This window comes from Canis lupus, chromosome 24 (assembly GCF_003254725.2).
Source record: "Canis lupus dingo isolate Sandy chromosome 24, ASM325472v2, whole genome shotgun sequence".
Taxonomy (NCBI): Eukaryota; Metazoa; Chordata; class Mammalia; order Carnivora; family Canidae; genus Canis; species Canis lupus.
In genome coordinates, this window is record NC_064266.1 from 47,199,524 (window position 1) to 47,213,553 (window position 14,030).

Genomic DNA, 14,030 nt, shown 5'->3' on the forward strand with positions numbered 1-14,030 from the left:
ACACACGGAGAAGCCATGTGACCCGGGGGCAGCCACCAGAAGCTGCAGGAGGCGCGGAATGGACCCTCCTTAGAGCCTCTGGGGGGAGCGCGGCCCTAACCAAAGCCTGAGTTTTGTCCCCCCTAGTGGTGACTTTGGCCAAGGAGAGAGGCCGCTGCTGTGGTTTTAAGGCACCGGTTGGAGGCCATTTGTTGCGGCAGCCCAGGGACACGGAGGCGGTGGTCCCCGGTGCCTGCGGGGAAGCCCCCGCCCCGCCCGCCCCAGGCTGGGGGCTGCTTTCCTGGAGCAGCGGTGGCGGGCAGGGGGTGGTCCTCGCCGACCAGGCCAGGGCTCTCTCCGGGGTTCGGGGAATGGTGTGCCCAGGGCCCCGCTGGGGAGCAGGGTGCCGGGATGGAGCCGGAGCCGGAGCCGGGAGGGCAAGACCCAAGACGGGAGTGACCGCCAGGGGTGGGGAGGAGAGACAGAGAGCCCTCAGCCCCCTCTGTGGACTCGGAGTGACCCGGGTGACCGCTTCTTCGTCGTCCCAGACGCCCCCGGGGGGGCATTTCCAACCCCCCCACCCCCTGCAAGCCAGACCAGCTGGACTGGGATGTGCCCGGGGCCAGGCCCGCGGGCGGGGGGGGGCAGACGCAGGTGGGACCCGGGCAGGGAAGGGGCTTGGGGAGCGCAGGGCGGGCCCCCCAGATGCAGGCGCACACGGGTCTGGGGTCGCTCAGTTTATTGGTAAAACGGGCACTGAGCGCGCGGAGGCGGGGCGCGGAAGCGGGGGCGGCGGGGGCGCTTTTCCTCTTGAAGAACTTCCACTGGACCTTGATGGCGAGCATCCAGTCGCTGACCGAGAGCTTCTTACAAGCGGAGGTGCAGACATGCGCCTGGCGGGGGGGCGGGGCGCCGGGCCGGGGGCGGGGCCGGGGCGGGGCCGGGGGCGGGGCCGGGGGCGGGGCCGGGGCGCGGCGCCGCCGGGGAGGGTCGCGCCGCGGGCGCCCGCGCTTCACTTGCCCGCCTTCTGCGCCTTCTGCGCCGACTTGGTGACCTTGCCCGCGCCGCCGCTCTTCTTCTCCACGTTCTTGATGACGCCCACGGCCACCGTCTGCCGCATGTCGCGCACCGCGAAGCGGCCTGCGGGGAGGGGGCGTGAGGGCGAGCGGCCCGGGCCCCGCCCCCGGCCGGGATGCAGAGCGCAGGCGCACTCGCGACGAGCATCCTTCCCCGCCCTCCACCGCCCGCGCCTCCCGGGGCGCGGCTGGGCTCCCCCGCCCGCCCGAGGAGTGTGACCCGCTAAAGCGAGGTGGCAGGGAGGGCCCTGGGACGCGGCCCAGGCGTGGTGGGCGCCCGGCGACCCTTCGGCTGTGGCTGTCGTCCTAGGGGCGTCTGACCTCCGCAGACCGTGCGCGCCCGGGGGGCCTTGTCTGCAGGGGACACCACCCAGGCCCGGCCAGCAGGGCCACCTGCGCTCCACGGGAGGGAGGCGCCTGTCTCCCGCTAAACCCTAAGCACAGCCAAGGGCAGGACTCCCTGGGCCGCGCCCCGACCGGGCCACCGGCCGCACCTCCCTGGACGCCCGCCCAGCTCACCGAGAGGCGGGTACTGAGAGAAGCTCTCCACACACATGGGCTTCCCAGGCACCATCTCCACAATGGCCGCATCGCCGGACTTCAGGGCTTTGGGGTTGTCCTCCAGCTTCTTGCCCGAGCGCCGGTCGATTTTCTCCTTCAGCTCGGCGAACTTGCAGGCGATGTGCGCCGTGTGGCAGTCGATGACCGGGGAGTACCCGGCGCTGATCTGCCCTGGGTGGTTCAGGATGATGACCTGGGAGAGCAGGGGAGCGGGGCTGTCAGGTGTGCCCCGCGGGGGCAAGGAGGGCTTCAGGCCGAGGTAGGCTTTACTGCCCGGGCCTGGGTGCTGGCCATGAGGGCCGGTCACGCCACGGGGGACCCCCACCCCTGACATAGGCGCCAGGGTCCTCATGAAGCCTTTGGCAAGCCAAGGAGATGGGTGCCGTGAAGGGCCAGGGGCCCGGGCTTGTGCGGTCTGCAGAGGCCGGAGCTGCGACGGGGGAGGAGAGACTGGACCTCGAGCACTACACCTCGGAGGTCACACAGGGTGCAGTGAAAACGTAGAGAATCCAGTTTACAGAGATGTCTCTGGCCTTACATAAAACTACTCTCAGGAGGCCTGGGCCCCCGGCCCTGGCGCAAACCCCTGAGCCTCGGTGGCCTGGTTGGAAGGCCAGGGTCCGGGTCCTCCCAAGCACCAGGCCAAGGGGCTGTCAAGGACTCTGCTAATGCCAGGCAGCCACGTCACCGGGGACAGCCCTGCTCCCGCCCTTGAGGGAAGGGCCGCCCACCTGGGAGGTGAACTGGGCAGCCTCCTGGGGTGGGTCGGACTTGCTGTCCCCACACACGTTGCCTCGACGGATGTCCTTGACCGACACGTTCTTCACATTGAAGCCGACGTTGTCACCAGGCAGGGCCTCGCTCAGAGCCTCGTGGTGCATCTCCACCGACTTCACCTCCGTGGTGATGTTTACAGGAGCGAAGGTCACCACCATGCCCGGCCGAAGGATGCCCGTCTCCACCCGGCCCACGGGCACGGTGCCAATGCCTGGGGAGGAAAGGGGTGGTGAGGGGCCGGTTGGGTGTAGCCCCAGAGATGGAGGGAGGGGATGGGGAGACCCCGCAAGGCAGACATGGGTTCAGACACAAGTGGAGGCTCCCCTGGCCCTGTCAGGAACAGAAGAGACTGAACAAGAGAGAATGCCCAGGAATGCCTGGGCAGGAGCAACAGGAGGGCGACATGGGCAAAGAGAGGCCTCTCTGGACCTGGAGTCCTACCCCTGCCCCAGGCGGCAGCTATCCCCTGGAGGGGCACTGTAGGGACCCCTCCCTCCCTGGACTCCCCTCCTGGGGAGGCGGCAGCAGCAGAGTGGGCGGATGAACATCCCACCCGGGACTCCTGGCCTGGCTTTGCTGTTGCTGGTGTCGAGGGGAGCCACCCCCAAAGGGGCGGGTGCTCCACCCCTAGTCATGGACCTGCTGCACTCACATGGCTGCCCAGTGGGTGTCTGGTCCCCTCCCCCCGCATGTGTGGGGGGGAGGCTCCACCCCCACATCCCTGGCTGTGATGCGACAGAGACTAAGGCTGGTGGCTGTTCTGTGTGCCGGGTGAGTGTGTCACGCCTGCCCTGCCCTGCCCGTAGCCTCTGGACTGGGAGTCTCCAGCAGTGCCCCTCAGGGCCTTGTGCTTGTTTATGCTTGCCCTGTCATCTAATGAATAGATTTTCTCATGCCTGGAGCTGGACTAGATCGTGTCTCCCACAAGCCTGGGACTGTCATGGAGGGAGGGGACATGTGAGTTACCCTTGTGCCACCCACTCCTGTCACAGGGCTGAGTGCTTATCTGAAGGGAAGAAGACCCTGAAACAGATGATGGGTGGATGGGTGGGGGTGGATGGATGTGTGAATGGATGATACACAGGTGGATGAGTGGGTGGGCGGGTGGATGGACAGATGGATTGTGAGGGTAGACAGCTGTGTGAATCGACAGGTGGATGGATGTTTGAATGGATGCATGGACAGGTAGATGAATGGATGGGTGAATGGACAGATGAATGTGTGGGAGTAAATAGCTATCTGGACGGAGAGATGGATGGAGGGAAGGGTGGATGGAGGGATGGATGGATGGATGGAAGGATGGAGGGAGGGATGGAGGGAGGGAGGGAGGGAGGGAGAGAGGGAGGGATGGATGGATGGGGGATGGATGGATGGAGGATGGATGGATGGATGGAAGGATAGAGGGAGGGAGGGAGGGAGGGATGGATGGATGGGGGATGGATGGATGGGGATGGATGGATGGGGGATGGATGGATGGATGGAGGAATGGATGGATGGATGGATGGATGGAAGGATGGAGGGAAGGGTGGATAGAGGGATGGATGGATGGATGGAAGGATGGAGGGAGGGAGGGAGGGAGAGAGGGAGGGATGGATGGATGGGGGATGGATGGATGGAGGATGGATGGATGGATGGAAGGATAGAGGGAGGGAGGGAGGGAGGGATGGATGGATGGGGGATGGATGGATGGATGGATGGATGGATGGATGGATGGAAGGATGGAGGGAAGGATGGACGGAGGGAGGGATGGATGGGGGATGGATGGATGGATGGAGGGAGGGAGTGGAGGGAGGGAGGGATGGGGGATGGATGGAGGGAGGGATGGATGGAGGGAGGGATGGATGGATGGATGGGGGATGGATGGAGGGATGGATGGATGGATGGAAGGATAGAGGGAGGGAGGGAGGGAGGGATGGATGGATGGGGGATGGATGGATGGATGGAAGGATGGAGGGAAGGATGGACGGAGGGAGGGAGTGGAGGGAGGGAGGGATGGGGGATGGATGGAGGGAGGGATGGAGGGATGGAGGAATGGATGAAAGGAGGGATGGATGGGGGTACATGCATATGTGGATGGTTGGATGAAGGGATGGAGCATGGATGGGAGATGGACGGATGGATGGATGGTCCCCAGAGTGTACAGCACTGGGGAAGAGGCAGATAACTTGGCCTCAGAAGCTCCTGTCAGGGGCCCTGGGCTCAGGAGCGGAGTGGGCGGGCCGGGTGCCCCCAGTGGAGCAGCAGGTGTCCAACACTGAACCCTCACTCACCACCAATCTTGTACACGTCCTGCAGTGGCAGACGCAGGGGCTTATCTGTGGGGCGTGTAGGGGGCAGGATTGTGTCCAGGGCCTCCAGCAGGGACACGCCACTGGCGTTCCCCTCCTTACGCTCCACTTTCCAGCCCTTGAACCACGGCATCTGGATGGGAAGAAGAAGGTATCCATTGGAGGGAGAGACCTCCTGCACCCTCGCTGCCCTACACCATAGCCCCACGGCCTCCCGGGACCCTCCAGGAATCCCGGTGGAGGTACCTGACCTGAGGGGGGCCTGGGGAGCAGGGGAGCAAAGACCCGCCCTCTCCACTGCCCAATGTTCAGCTCTTTACCCACGTCCATCACGATGCTGCACGGCTGGTCCCCGCACCCTCCTCACCCCCCAGTTCACACTCCCAACATCACGGAAGCCTTGGAAGAGGCCGGGGAAAAGATGTGGAGCCCAGCCCCGCTTAGTCCCCCTTTCCTGCAGCCCTCGGACCCCCCGGGCAGGGCTGGCACCGGCGCGGGAAGGGCTGGAGGCTGGCCAGCGGCCAGGCCAGAGGCAGAGAGTCCACGCGGCCCCCAGCCACTGTGCCAACCGTCTCCGCGCCCGGCTGGCCCTTCCCTGCCCAGGGCTTCCCGGCAGCAGACCCAGCACCCTCCTGGCATGGAGCCCCCCGGCCCGCTGGCCACGGGCAGGCAGAGGCGAGGGGCCGGCAGCGCCGCCCAGCCCGCCCGGTGGGACTGGGTCCTGTGGGGGGCACAGATCAGCAGCCAGCTCCCCGAGCAGCAGGTCAGGAACGGGACACTCTAGGGTAGGGCGCCCTGTCCGCCTCCCGGGAGGGTGGGGAGTGCAGTCCACTCACCCATCGCCACACGACAGCCGTGTGGGACCCTCACCAGGCAAACCCGCAGCCCAGCGAGCCGGGGGCAGGGTCCCCAGCCTCGTCCCCTGACCACAGGGCTCCAGGACAGTCCCCCTGGCTCTTCAAGGGCCCCTCCCCGCCCGCAGCACTGGCCAGAGCAGACGGCCGCCCTCCTGGGCCAGGCGCGTCCTCTGGCCCCACTGTCCAGGCACCTGGCCTCAGGCTCTGAGAATTCCTCACCTCCCCAGTCCCCGCGCCGCAGGCTGCCCGAGCCACAGGCTTCCCACCCGGCCGGTGGAGAGCGAGCCCTCGGCCCCTCCCAGAGCCTAACCTGCCCGCGCCCGCAGAGGCTCCTGGCAAGGTGAGGACGGGCCGGGCAGAGCCCCCAGGCACCGAGCACCGGGCCTCGGACCCGGCGGCACTGCTCCCGCGCTGCCCGCCGGAGGGGGCACCCCTGGCCAGGGAAGGGGCCTGTGCCGGCCTCGCGGGGCCACGAGGCCCGCGCCCCGAGCACGAGCCCCACGCGGAAGCGAGCGCAGCAGGGCGGGGCGTGGATGCCCGGGGGAGCCCGGGTCCTGCCCGCGCCTGGTCCGCGCCCGGGCCCGGCTCTCGTGGAGGGGTCCCCGCAGCCCCGCGCCCACCCGCCCGCCCGCCCGCGGGCACTCACGTTGGGCGAGGGCTCCAGCATGTTGTCCCCGTGCCAGCCCGAGATGGGCACGAACGGCACGGTGGCCGGGTTGTAGCCGATCTTCTTGATGTAGGCGCTGACCTCCTTGACTATCTCGTCGTAGCGCTTCTCGCTGTAGGCCGGCTCCGTGGAGTCCATCTTGTTGACCCCCACGATGAGCTGCTTCACGCCCAGCGTGTAGGCCAGCAGCGCGTGCTCGCGGGTCTGTCCGTTCTTGGAGATGCCCGCCTCGAACTCGCCCACGCCCGCCGCCACGATCAGCACCGCGCAGTCCGCCTGCCCGCAGGTCGCCATGAGCCCGGGCCCCTCCAGGCGGTCGCCCGGGGGTGGGCCCCAGGGGTCTCGACCAGCGGCAGCAGCAGGGCCTTGTCCATCCGTGCGGACGGCCGTCTATCTGGGTCCGTGTGTCTGTCTGCAACGGCGGCCCTGACCCACAGTCCCTCCCGGCCCCTCTGCCTGGCTGAGGTGACGGGCACCTAATCATTCTCTGGGGGCGGCTCTGTAGCAGGTGGGGTGGGGGGTGCCTGCCCTGGCAAGGAAGCGGAGGGAGCCCAGCCACCCCTCCAGGACCCCAGGGCCCTGGCCCCTCGGGTCCCCTTGGCCCCCCACAGCCCCGCCCACCTGGGATGTGCCGGTGATCATGTTCTTGATGAAGTCACGGTGGCCGGGGGCGTCGATGATGGTGATGTAGTACTTGGTGGTCTCGAACTTCCAGAGGGAGATGTCGATGGTGATGCCACGTTCCCGCTCCGCCTTCAGTTTGTCCAGCACCCAGGCATACTTGAAGGAGCCCTTCCCCATCTGCACAGGTGGGGCATGGCTTAAGGAGGGACCCGGGACTCAGCCCGCTGGCCACGGGTCCCCCTGGGCCACGGGAGCATTCGCAGCAGAGGCCTGGGTGCCAGGCTCCCTCACTCCCCACGGGGCCCTAGGGCTCTGATCGTCTGTAGAATGAGGGAGCCAGGAGCAAGGACCCTGAGGGGCACCCAGACCTCAGCCCTGCCCTGCCCGGGCCCTGCCACCCGGTGTCCCCGGCTCCTGCCCTCTAGATGGTTGCCATTCGGACGTCCTCCAGGAGGTGGCGCAAGGGCCTGGGAGCCAGGCTTGGAGAGAAGCCACCAGGCCTTTAAACCCCTCCCCTGGCTGAGGGCTCCCCTTTATCCGCGCTGGCCACCCCCAGCCCCGGAGATCCCTGCATGAACCGGAGGCCCACAACGCCACCGTCAAGGTGTCAAGCCCAAAACACAAAACAAAACCCTCTATGACGATTTTTTTTTTAAGGGAAAAAAGGGAAATTGGATGAGGTTGCATGGAAGGGCCTGGCTTTCCAGCTCTTTCTACAGCCAAGGCTTCCAAGTAGCTCTAAGGCTCCACCTGCAGACACCTGTGCCCAGCCCGGCGGAGACCCCCATACCCTGGGCCAGAGCTGAGGCTGCTGCCCAGCAGGACAAAACCCCCGCAGGGCTGTGCATGGACAGGGCTCTGGCCTCCAGGGAGGCTGCCCAGCCAGGAGGGCCACCCAGACAGGGCCCAGAGGGGACCCAGCGAGACCTGAGCCAGGCATCCTGCAAACCCCCACAGCCTCCGCCAGCGCCAACCCCGCATGGAAGGAGGGAGTGACGCAGCTTTTGGGCTCAGGCGCGGAGGGAGGCCGCCCAGCGCAACACCCACACACTCACTCTGAGCAGGGTCAGCCCAGGCCGGCAACTGAGGCCTCCTGGGCCCAGGCCCCAGCCCCTGTCATCCAGGAAACACCCTCACGGCCACCCAGACGGGGCCTCTCCCGGAGCCCGGGGGTGGGGGGTACAGGCTGCAAAGGGCAGACACCCACTCCGTGGTCACTTCCCACCCACCGGCTCGGCCACTTAAGAGAAAGGAGGTCAGTCAACGGGGCCCCCATCATTGTCACGAGGCACAAGAGGCAACCAGGACCCCCCCAAAAGAGCTCCACCCTGGACGAGCAGCCCTCCCCAGCCCAGCCTGAGAAAATGGAGCTGATGGGCTGGGTGCCCATCAATCAGCTATTAATAGCCGCCCTGAGTCCTGGCCCAGCCCTGGGACAAGTGAGGGCATCACCCCCTCAGCCCCGGAGACACAGGAACCCCACGCGGGTTCCAGGGTGCTCCACCCCAACTCGCCAGAGGTTTCCAGAGCCAGAAAGGCTGCCCCCAGGGCACCTCCCTGACCCGGAGGCCCCTCCAGCCGGCCGGCCCTGCCCCACTCCAAGCACATCCCCTGGGAGGCTGCCCCCAGGGCCCCCATCCCTCAGGTACTGGCCCCCAGGCAGGTCCTTTAGGGCTCGTGCCCCCTCGTGCCCCCTCGCCCTGGGGGAGGTCAGCGGAGCCTCATGCCCCAGAGTCACTGAGCGCCAGCCCGGCCACCACGTGGGGCCGACCTCTTAGTGGGCGGGGGAGGGGACAGGCTCACCTCAGCGGCTTCCTTCTCGAACTTCTCAATGGTCCTCTTGTCGATGCCTCCGCACTTGTAGATGAGGTGGCCCGTGGTGGTGGACTTGCCCGAGTCCACGTGGCCAATGACCACGATGTTGATGTGGGTCTTCTCCTTGCCCATGCTGCCCGGGGGGGTGGGGAGGGGCTGGGACGGCCTGGAGCGCTGTGGCTGGGATTCTGGGATTCTGTGGGGTGGGGCGGGGGACAGGTGATGGGGGCTTCAGAGAGAACCCACAGACAGTGCCCAGCACACCCCTGCCTGCAGAAGGAGCGACATTCCCACATCTGTTGGGGCAGGAAGTCCCCTCAGCCCCCCTCAGCCTGGGCCTGGCCCGTTTGGGTCAGCCGGCAAGCCCCCACGGTCCAGTGTCCTCCAAATATCTGGGTGTCGTGCCCACAGGGCCCCCTGAAGCAGGTTAGCCCCCCTCTGGAGAGATGGAGAGACACCAGGCTGGGCGAACCCCATGACCAGTCAGGAGCCTGGTGATGAGTCACCCTGCCCTGCTCTCCAGCGCTCGGCCCTGCCGCCTGCTGCCCCACCAGGAGTCCCGGGCCCTGCGCTGCCCCCCACCCCGCCAGCAGGTGGCCAGTGCCCCCCTGCCCCTCTGGCATCCCCTCACCCCTGCGGCGGCCCCGGGGACAGGCTGGGCCCCAGCTCCCGCAGGGCGGCTTGCACAGCTCGGGCGCTCCCGATCGGATGGGCCGGGGCGGCCGGGGGCAGGGAGGTGGGGTCCCTGCTCCTGAGAGCGGGGAGGAATGTGGCCCCAGCAGCCAAGCTCTGCGAGCGCCGGAAGGAGATGCCGGCAGCCCGCTGGGGGAGGGGGCGCCTCTGCTTTTCCCTCTGGTCTCGGCCCGGGGTCACAGCCCCTGCCCCGTCCTGGAGCTCAGGGCAGAAACCTGGGCAGCCCACGAGGGGACAGGTGGCTGGGCCAGGGGAAGCAGGTGCCCACAGCGCACCGTGGGGAGCCGACACCCAGCCCGGGCTCCTGGGCCCGCCGGGGTGGGGCCGGTGCCACTGCCCCCAGGTCTCGCCGCCTCCCCGGCCTCGGGATCCCCAGCTGCTCCCAGCACTGACCACCCTGCCCCAGCCCGCGGGGCCCCGGCCGGTCCCAAGGTCACAGCGGCAGGGCGCTCGCCGCCACCCAGAAGACGGTCCTGCCGCCAGCGCATAAACAAGCGCCGCCGCGGTGCCCCCACCCCACCCCGACCGCCCGCGGGGCCGACCCGGTGCCCGGTGCCTGGTGCTCGGTGTCTGTGCCCGGTGCCTGTGCCCGGTGCCCGGTGCGGGGAGCCGCTGGCCGAAGCCGGAGCGAGCAGCGCAGCGTCGCCAGGTGCCCGCAGCCTCCCTGGGCCCGGCCGCGGGGACAGAGGAAGCCCCGGGAGCGCTGGGGGCGGAGGCGGAGCCCGAGGCCGAGCGTCCTTACCCGGAGCCGAGGTCTCAGCCAGAGGGACAGGCGGCGCGGCGCCGGCGGTTTTATCTCTCCAGGAGGGGGTCCACCTATTGACGGCGCGGGCGCAATGCACTGCGCCCCTGCAGTACGGCAATGCGGTACCGGCGGGGGCGGGGCGGGCGGGGCGGCCGGAGCCGAGGGGTGCGGGATGCGGGCGACAGGATGCGGCGAGGCAGCGAGCGCCCGGCGCGGCGCCAGACCCGGAGGGAGTGCAGGCAGGGAGAGAAAGCGGGTCGGGGCTCGCGGGGGGGCGGGGACCGGCCGAGCCGAGCGAGGGGGGCCGGGGGAGAGCAGCGCAAGAGATGGAGGCCGAGCGGCGCCAGGCTCAGGCCCTCCTGGACGCAGAAAGGGTGGGGACGGCCAGGCCAAAGGCAGTGAAACCTGAAAGGGGGTCCTTGGGGACAGGAAACCGAGGTGGGGACGTGGTAGGAGCAGGTCAGGCCTGCGCCAGGAGTGGGGCTGGGCCCGGGCTCTGGGCCGTGGGCCTGGGGGGCTCGCCCCCGCCCTCCATGCGCTTGGTGCCTGGTGAGCAAATGAAGCTCCCTTGTGCCTCCCAGCGAGGCCCTGGAGCCCTGGGGCCTTCCTCCTTTGGGACCCTGCAATTGCTTGTTTTCAGGGCCCCCATCCCCGTGCGTCGGCCACATGGGTCACCCTGGCATTCCCCCAGCCCGGCCCCACGGCACAGCCGGAGAACGGTGTCTCCAGGGTCCCCTCAGCCGGCCGAGTGGCTCGAGGCTCTGTGGGAGATCCACCTCAACCTCCCTCCCCTGCTGTCCACCCTGGGCCTCTGTCCACACAAGTCTGTTCCCAGAGCCCACCGACACCCTCCAGGCTGCCCTGGTGCGCGCGAGCGGGGAGGGGTCCCGGGCAGGCAGAGTCCAGGCTCTGGCCTCACTCCTGGCCCCCGTGTGACCAGAGTGCGAAGCCACGGATGGGCCAGTTCTGTAGAAAGTGTGTTGGGGGGGGTCTTGGAGGGTCCAGGGCAGCCCAGGGCAATGGCCAACGTGGGTTCTAAGGAGGGAACCAGGCAGGCCCGTGCTGTGTGAAAGCCCGGGGCGCAGGCCTCTTGGCCCCCCGCACCTCTCCCTGCGGCTCCATCCATCCGAGACCACTCCCACTCCTGTCTTATTCATCTTTGTAATTGCGAGGTCTGGGAGAAGGTCAAGCAAGGTGAGTGGGTGACAGCAGAGGCCCAGTGCCTAGCACCCTCCCCTGGGGCAATGCCTCACAGAGCCCCCGCAGCACAGCAGGAAGTAAAGGGGCCCAGGGCAGTGATTGGGGGCCAAGCTGGTCTCCCCAGCCCATGGGGGGCCTCTTGGGGAGGGGACAGGCCCTCCCACCAGGCCCTGCCCCACAGGACCCACATCTGCAGCCACAGCCGCACTCCTAACCCTTCCGGGCAGGGAGGGGCCCTCAGATGACTCGGGGCACTTCCAAGTGCTGCTGATACCATCAAACAGGAGCCAGGATTAAAAATAAACTGGCAAGCAGTGGAGACCCACCCCACCCCCGCCCAGCTGCCCTCTATATTTGACGTGTCCCTCCTGCCTGAAGGTTAGCAGGGATTTGGAAGACACTGGGATTGGATGAAGCTGGGATGGGCCAAACCATGACTGCAGAGGCCCAGTCCCTGGGGATGTGCACCCAACTGCCCCAGAGGGACCACCAGCACCCAGGACCCTGGGCTGCCTGCAGACCGGCCCCCCAACAGGTCTGAGCTGCGCCCCTCCACTCCTGGCTCACCCACTGCGGTCAGCCTAGTGGCGACCAAATCACACCGGGGCTGGCCTGTGCCAGGAGGCCACGCTGCCCGGGGCGGCGGCCACTGCTGGTGGAATGCAGCAGCCTCCCCGAAGGTGCTGCGCGCATCCCCCCCAAGGGGTCTCGGTGGGTCTCCCGAGTGCCTGTGTCCCCAGGCTGTGCCCCATCCGCCCGGGGTGGGCTGCCTGCCGGGGAGCCTGGACCCCACGGCGGCCAGCAGACCCGCAAGCTCACTGGACCGTGCGTAAACAAGGTACGGCGCTGAATAATGACACGCCTGCCGCCTGCCGCCTGCCGCCTGCGCCCGGTGACTCCTGGCCGGGGAGGTCTGCTGAATACCAAATACTACGCAGCCAGCCGGTCGCCAAGCCCCGCGGCTCACCAAGTGCTGGGCGGGGCCGCCGGCCACCGAGCACCCACTGGGCGCGGACCGCGGACCACAGTGCCCAAGGTCACACAGCAAGGAGGGCAGAGCGTGCAGGCTGCAGCCGAGCCAGGCCCGTGTTACATCAGGACAGACGCCAACTGGGTCCCACCTGCACTCCTCTCCTCCCCGGGGCGGGCTCGCCACACCTCCCCCTCCCCTCCTTCTCCTTCTCCCAAATCTGAGCCACCTGTCACGATGGCCCCCATAGCAACCACGGGTAGGGTGGGGGGCGCGAGCCAGGAAGGGGCCGGCCAGCCTGGTGCAGGGGGGCGGGCAGGAGGGGGTGCAGGTCCGCCCCCTCAGGCCCCTCTGGCCGCAGGTGCCCCCAGCCATGAGCGGCCTGGGGAGACGCAGGCAGCCCCCTCTTTGGCTGGCTGAGGCTTCATGAGCCTGGAGAAAGAAGATCCAGCTAAAATTAACCGTTATCAAGCTGTCAGCCTGGAAATAAACGCTGCTCCGATTGGCTGCCGGTGATGTCACCGCCCGGTTAATAATAACCGCGAATGCACACTGACCACCTGTGCATGTGCTGCCCTGTGGGGGCCAGGGCCACCGGTCACCCTGCTAGCTGCTGCCCAGGCGTGGGGGCAGGGTGGGGGCAGGGCTCGGGCGCCCCGCCGCCTTGGGGCGTCTCTGAATGACCTCAGCTCGCGGCCTGGGGTGACAGGACGTCAGTGCTCAGCCTCCCTGCGGGGCCAGTGACATCCAGTGTCCAGCCGTCCTGGGCAGCACGACCCTGGACGGCCTCGGGGACACTCGCTCCCGCTCCCAGCTCCCTGGGGAACCGAGCAGCCCCTGGGGCCGGAAATCGAGTGGCCTCCACGGCCAGGAGCTTCCGCCAGAGAAGCAAGATCGAGGCCCCAGATCTGAGAAGTTGGTGCTCCCAGGGGGCGGGGCTGGAGGGGCGCGGCCGGCACCCCGACCCCCCAGCGGCCAGCCCTGTGCTCGCCCCGGGGCACTGGTGACCCTGGACAGTCCAGGCTGCCGGGGGAAGCCAGCGTGCCTGGGGGGTAGGGGCCGGGAGGAGGGGCACCGGCCTGGGCCCGCCCAGGAGCTGCGGTACCTGCGCCCTGGCTGTTGCCATGGTGACGGAGCCGCACCGCCGGGAGGAGCCTGGTGACGGTCACCTGGGCCGGGGGGCGGTCCGCCAACACTGGAGCTCCACCCCTGCCCGGCATCCCCCTGCTTCCAGGGAAGGGGCGTGGCGGGCTTGGCCCCCCAGCTCCCCGAGAGGCCAGGTCTGTGGCGCCCTCCCGGCAGGTCCATGCGGCTGGGGGCCACCGGAGAGCCCCGGGGGAGGACAGGGGGGAGGGCGAGACGGCCCACTGCCCGCCCGCGGGTGGAGGGAGAGGGCTCGGGCTCAGGGAGGAGCGGCTCCGGCTCGGAGGCCCTGGCGGAGCCAAGCTCCTTAGCAACGGAGCCCAGGTGTTCACCTGGGGAATCGCCGCCTCCAGAGCAGCGGCCCCGGGGGCCTCGGGTTGACTGCTGCGGAGGCTGCGGTGGCGTCACTGTCCCCATGGGTGGTGGGGGCCCAGGAAAGACCCCCTGCACGGCGGCCGGGCTGAGGAGGCCAGCCCTCTCCTGGGGAGGAGGCGGGGACGGGCGCTGCCCTTGAAAATACTTAGGAGTGCAAGGGTCCCCATGTCCCTGACCCGCCCCAAGAAAGAGAACACCCCCTCCTGCCCTCCAAGGTCACCGCGTCCCGACTGCAGACCCCAGATCGCACTGTCTGCTGG

General features: G+C 68.3%; 1 protein-coding gene across 3 annotated transcripts; it reads right to left on the reverse strand.

The window, feature by feature from the left end:
* Positions 1-703: 703 nt before the first annotated feature.
* EEF1A2 (eukaryotic translation elongation factor 1 alpha 2) lies at positions 704-10,218 on the reverse strand. 3 transcript variants are annotated; one of them, XM_025470697.3, is made up of 8 exons: positions 10,080-10,218; positions 8,633-8,840; positions 6,827-7,006; positions 6,185-6,481; positions 4,664-4,814; positions 2,348-2,604; positions 1,575-1,809; positions 704-1,119 (listed from the first exon to the last, which is right to left on the reverse strand). In XM_025470697.3, the coding sequence occupies exons 2-8, from the start codon at positions 8,774-8,776 to the stop codon at positions 992-994; spliced, it is 1,392 nt and encodes a 463-aa protein (XP_025326482.1). In that variant the 5' UTR covers positions 8,777-8,840; positions 10,080-10,218; the 3' UTR covers positions 704-991. The 3 variants fall into 3 exon arrangements, with proteins under 3 accessions (XP_025326482.1, XP_048956330.1, XP_035561517.1); XM_049100373.1 differs by lacking the exon at positions 10,080-10,218 and adding an exon at positions 9,894-10,075; XM_035705624.2 differs by lacking the exon at positions 10,080-10,218 and adding an exon at positions 9,880-10,041.
* Between the last annotated feature and the right edge of the window lie 3,812 nt (positions 10,219-14,030).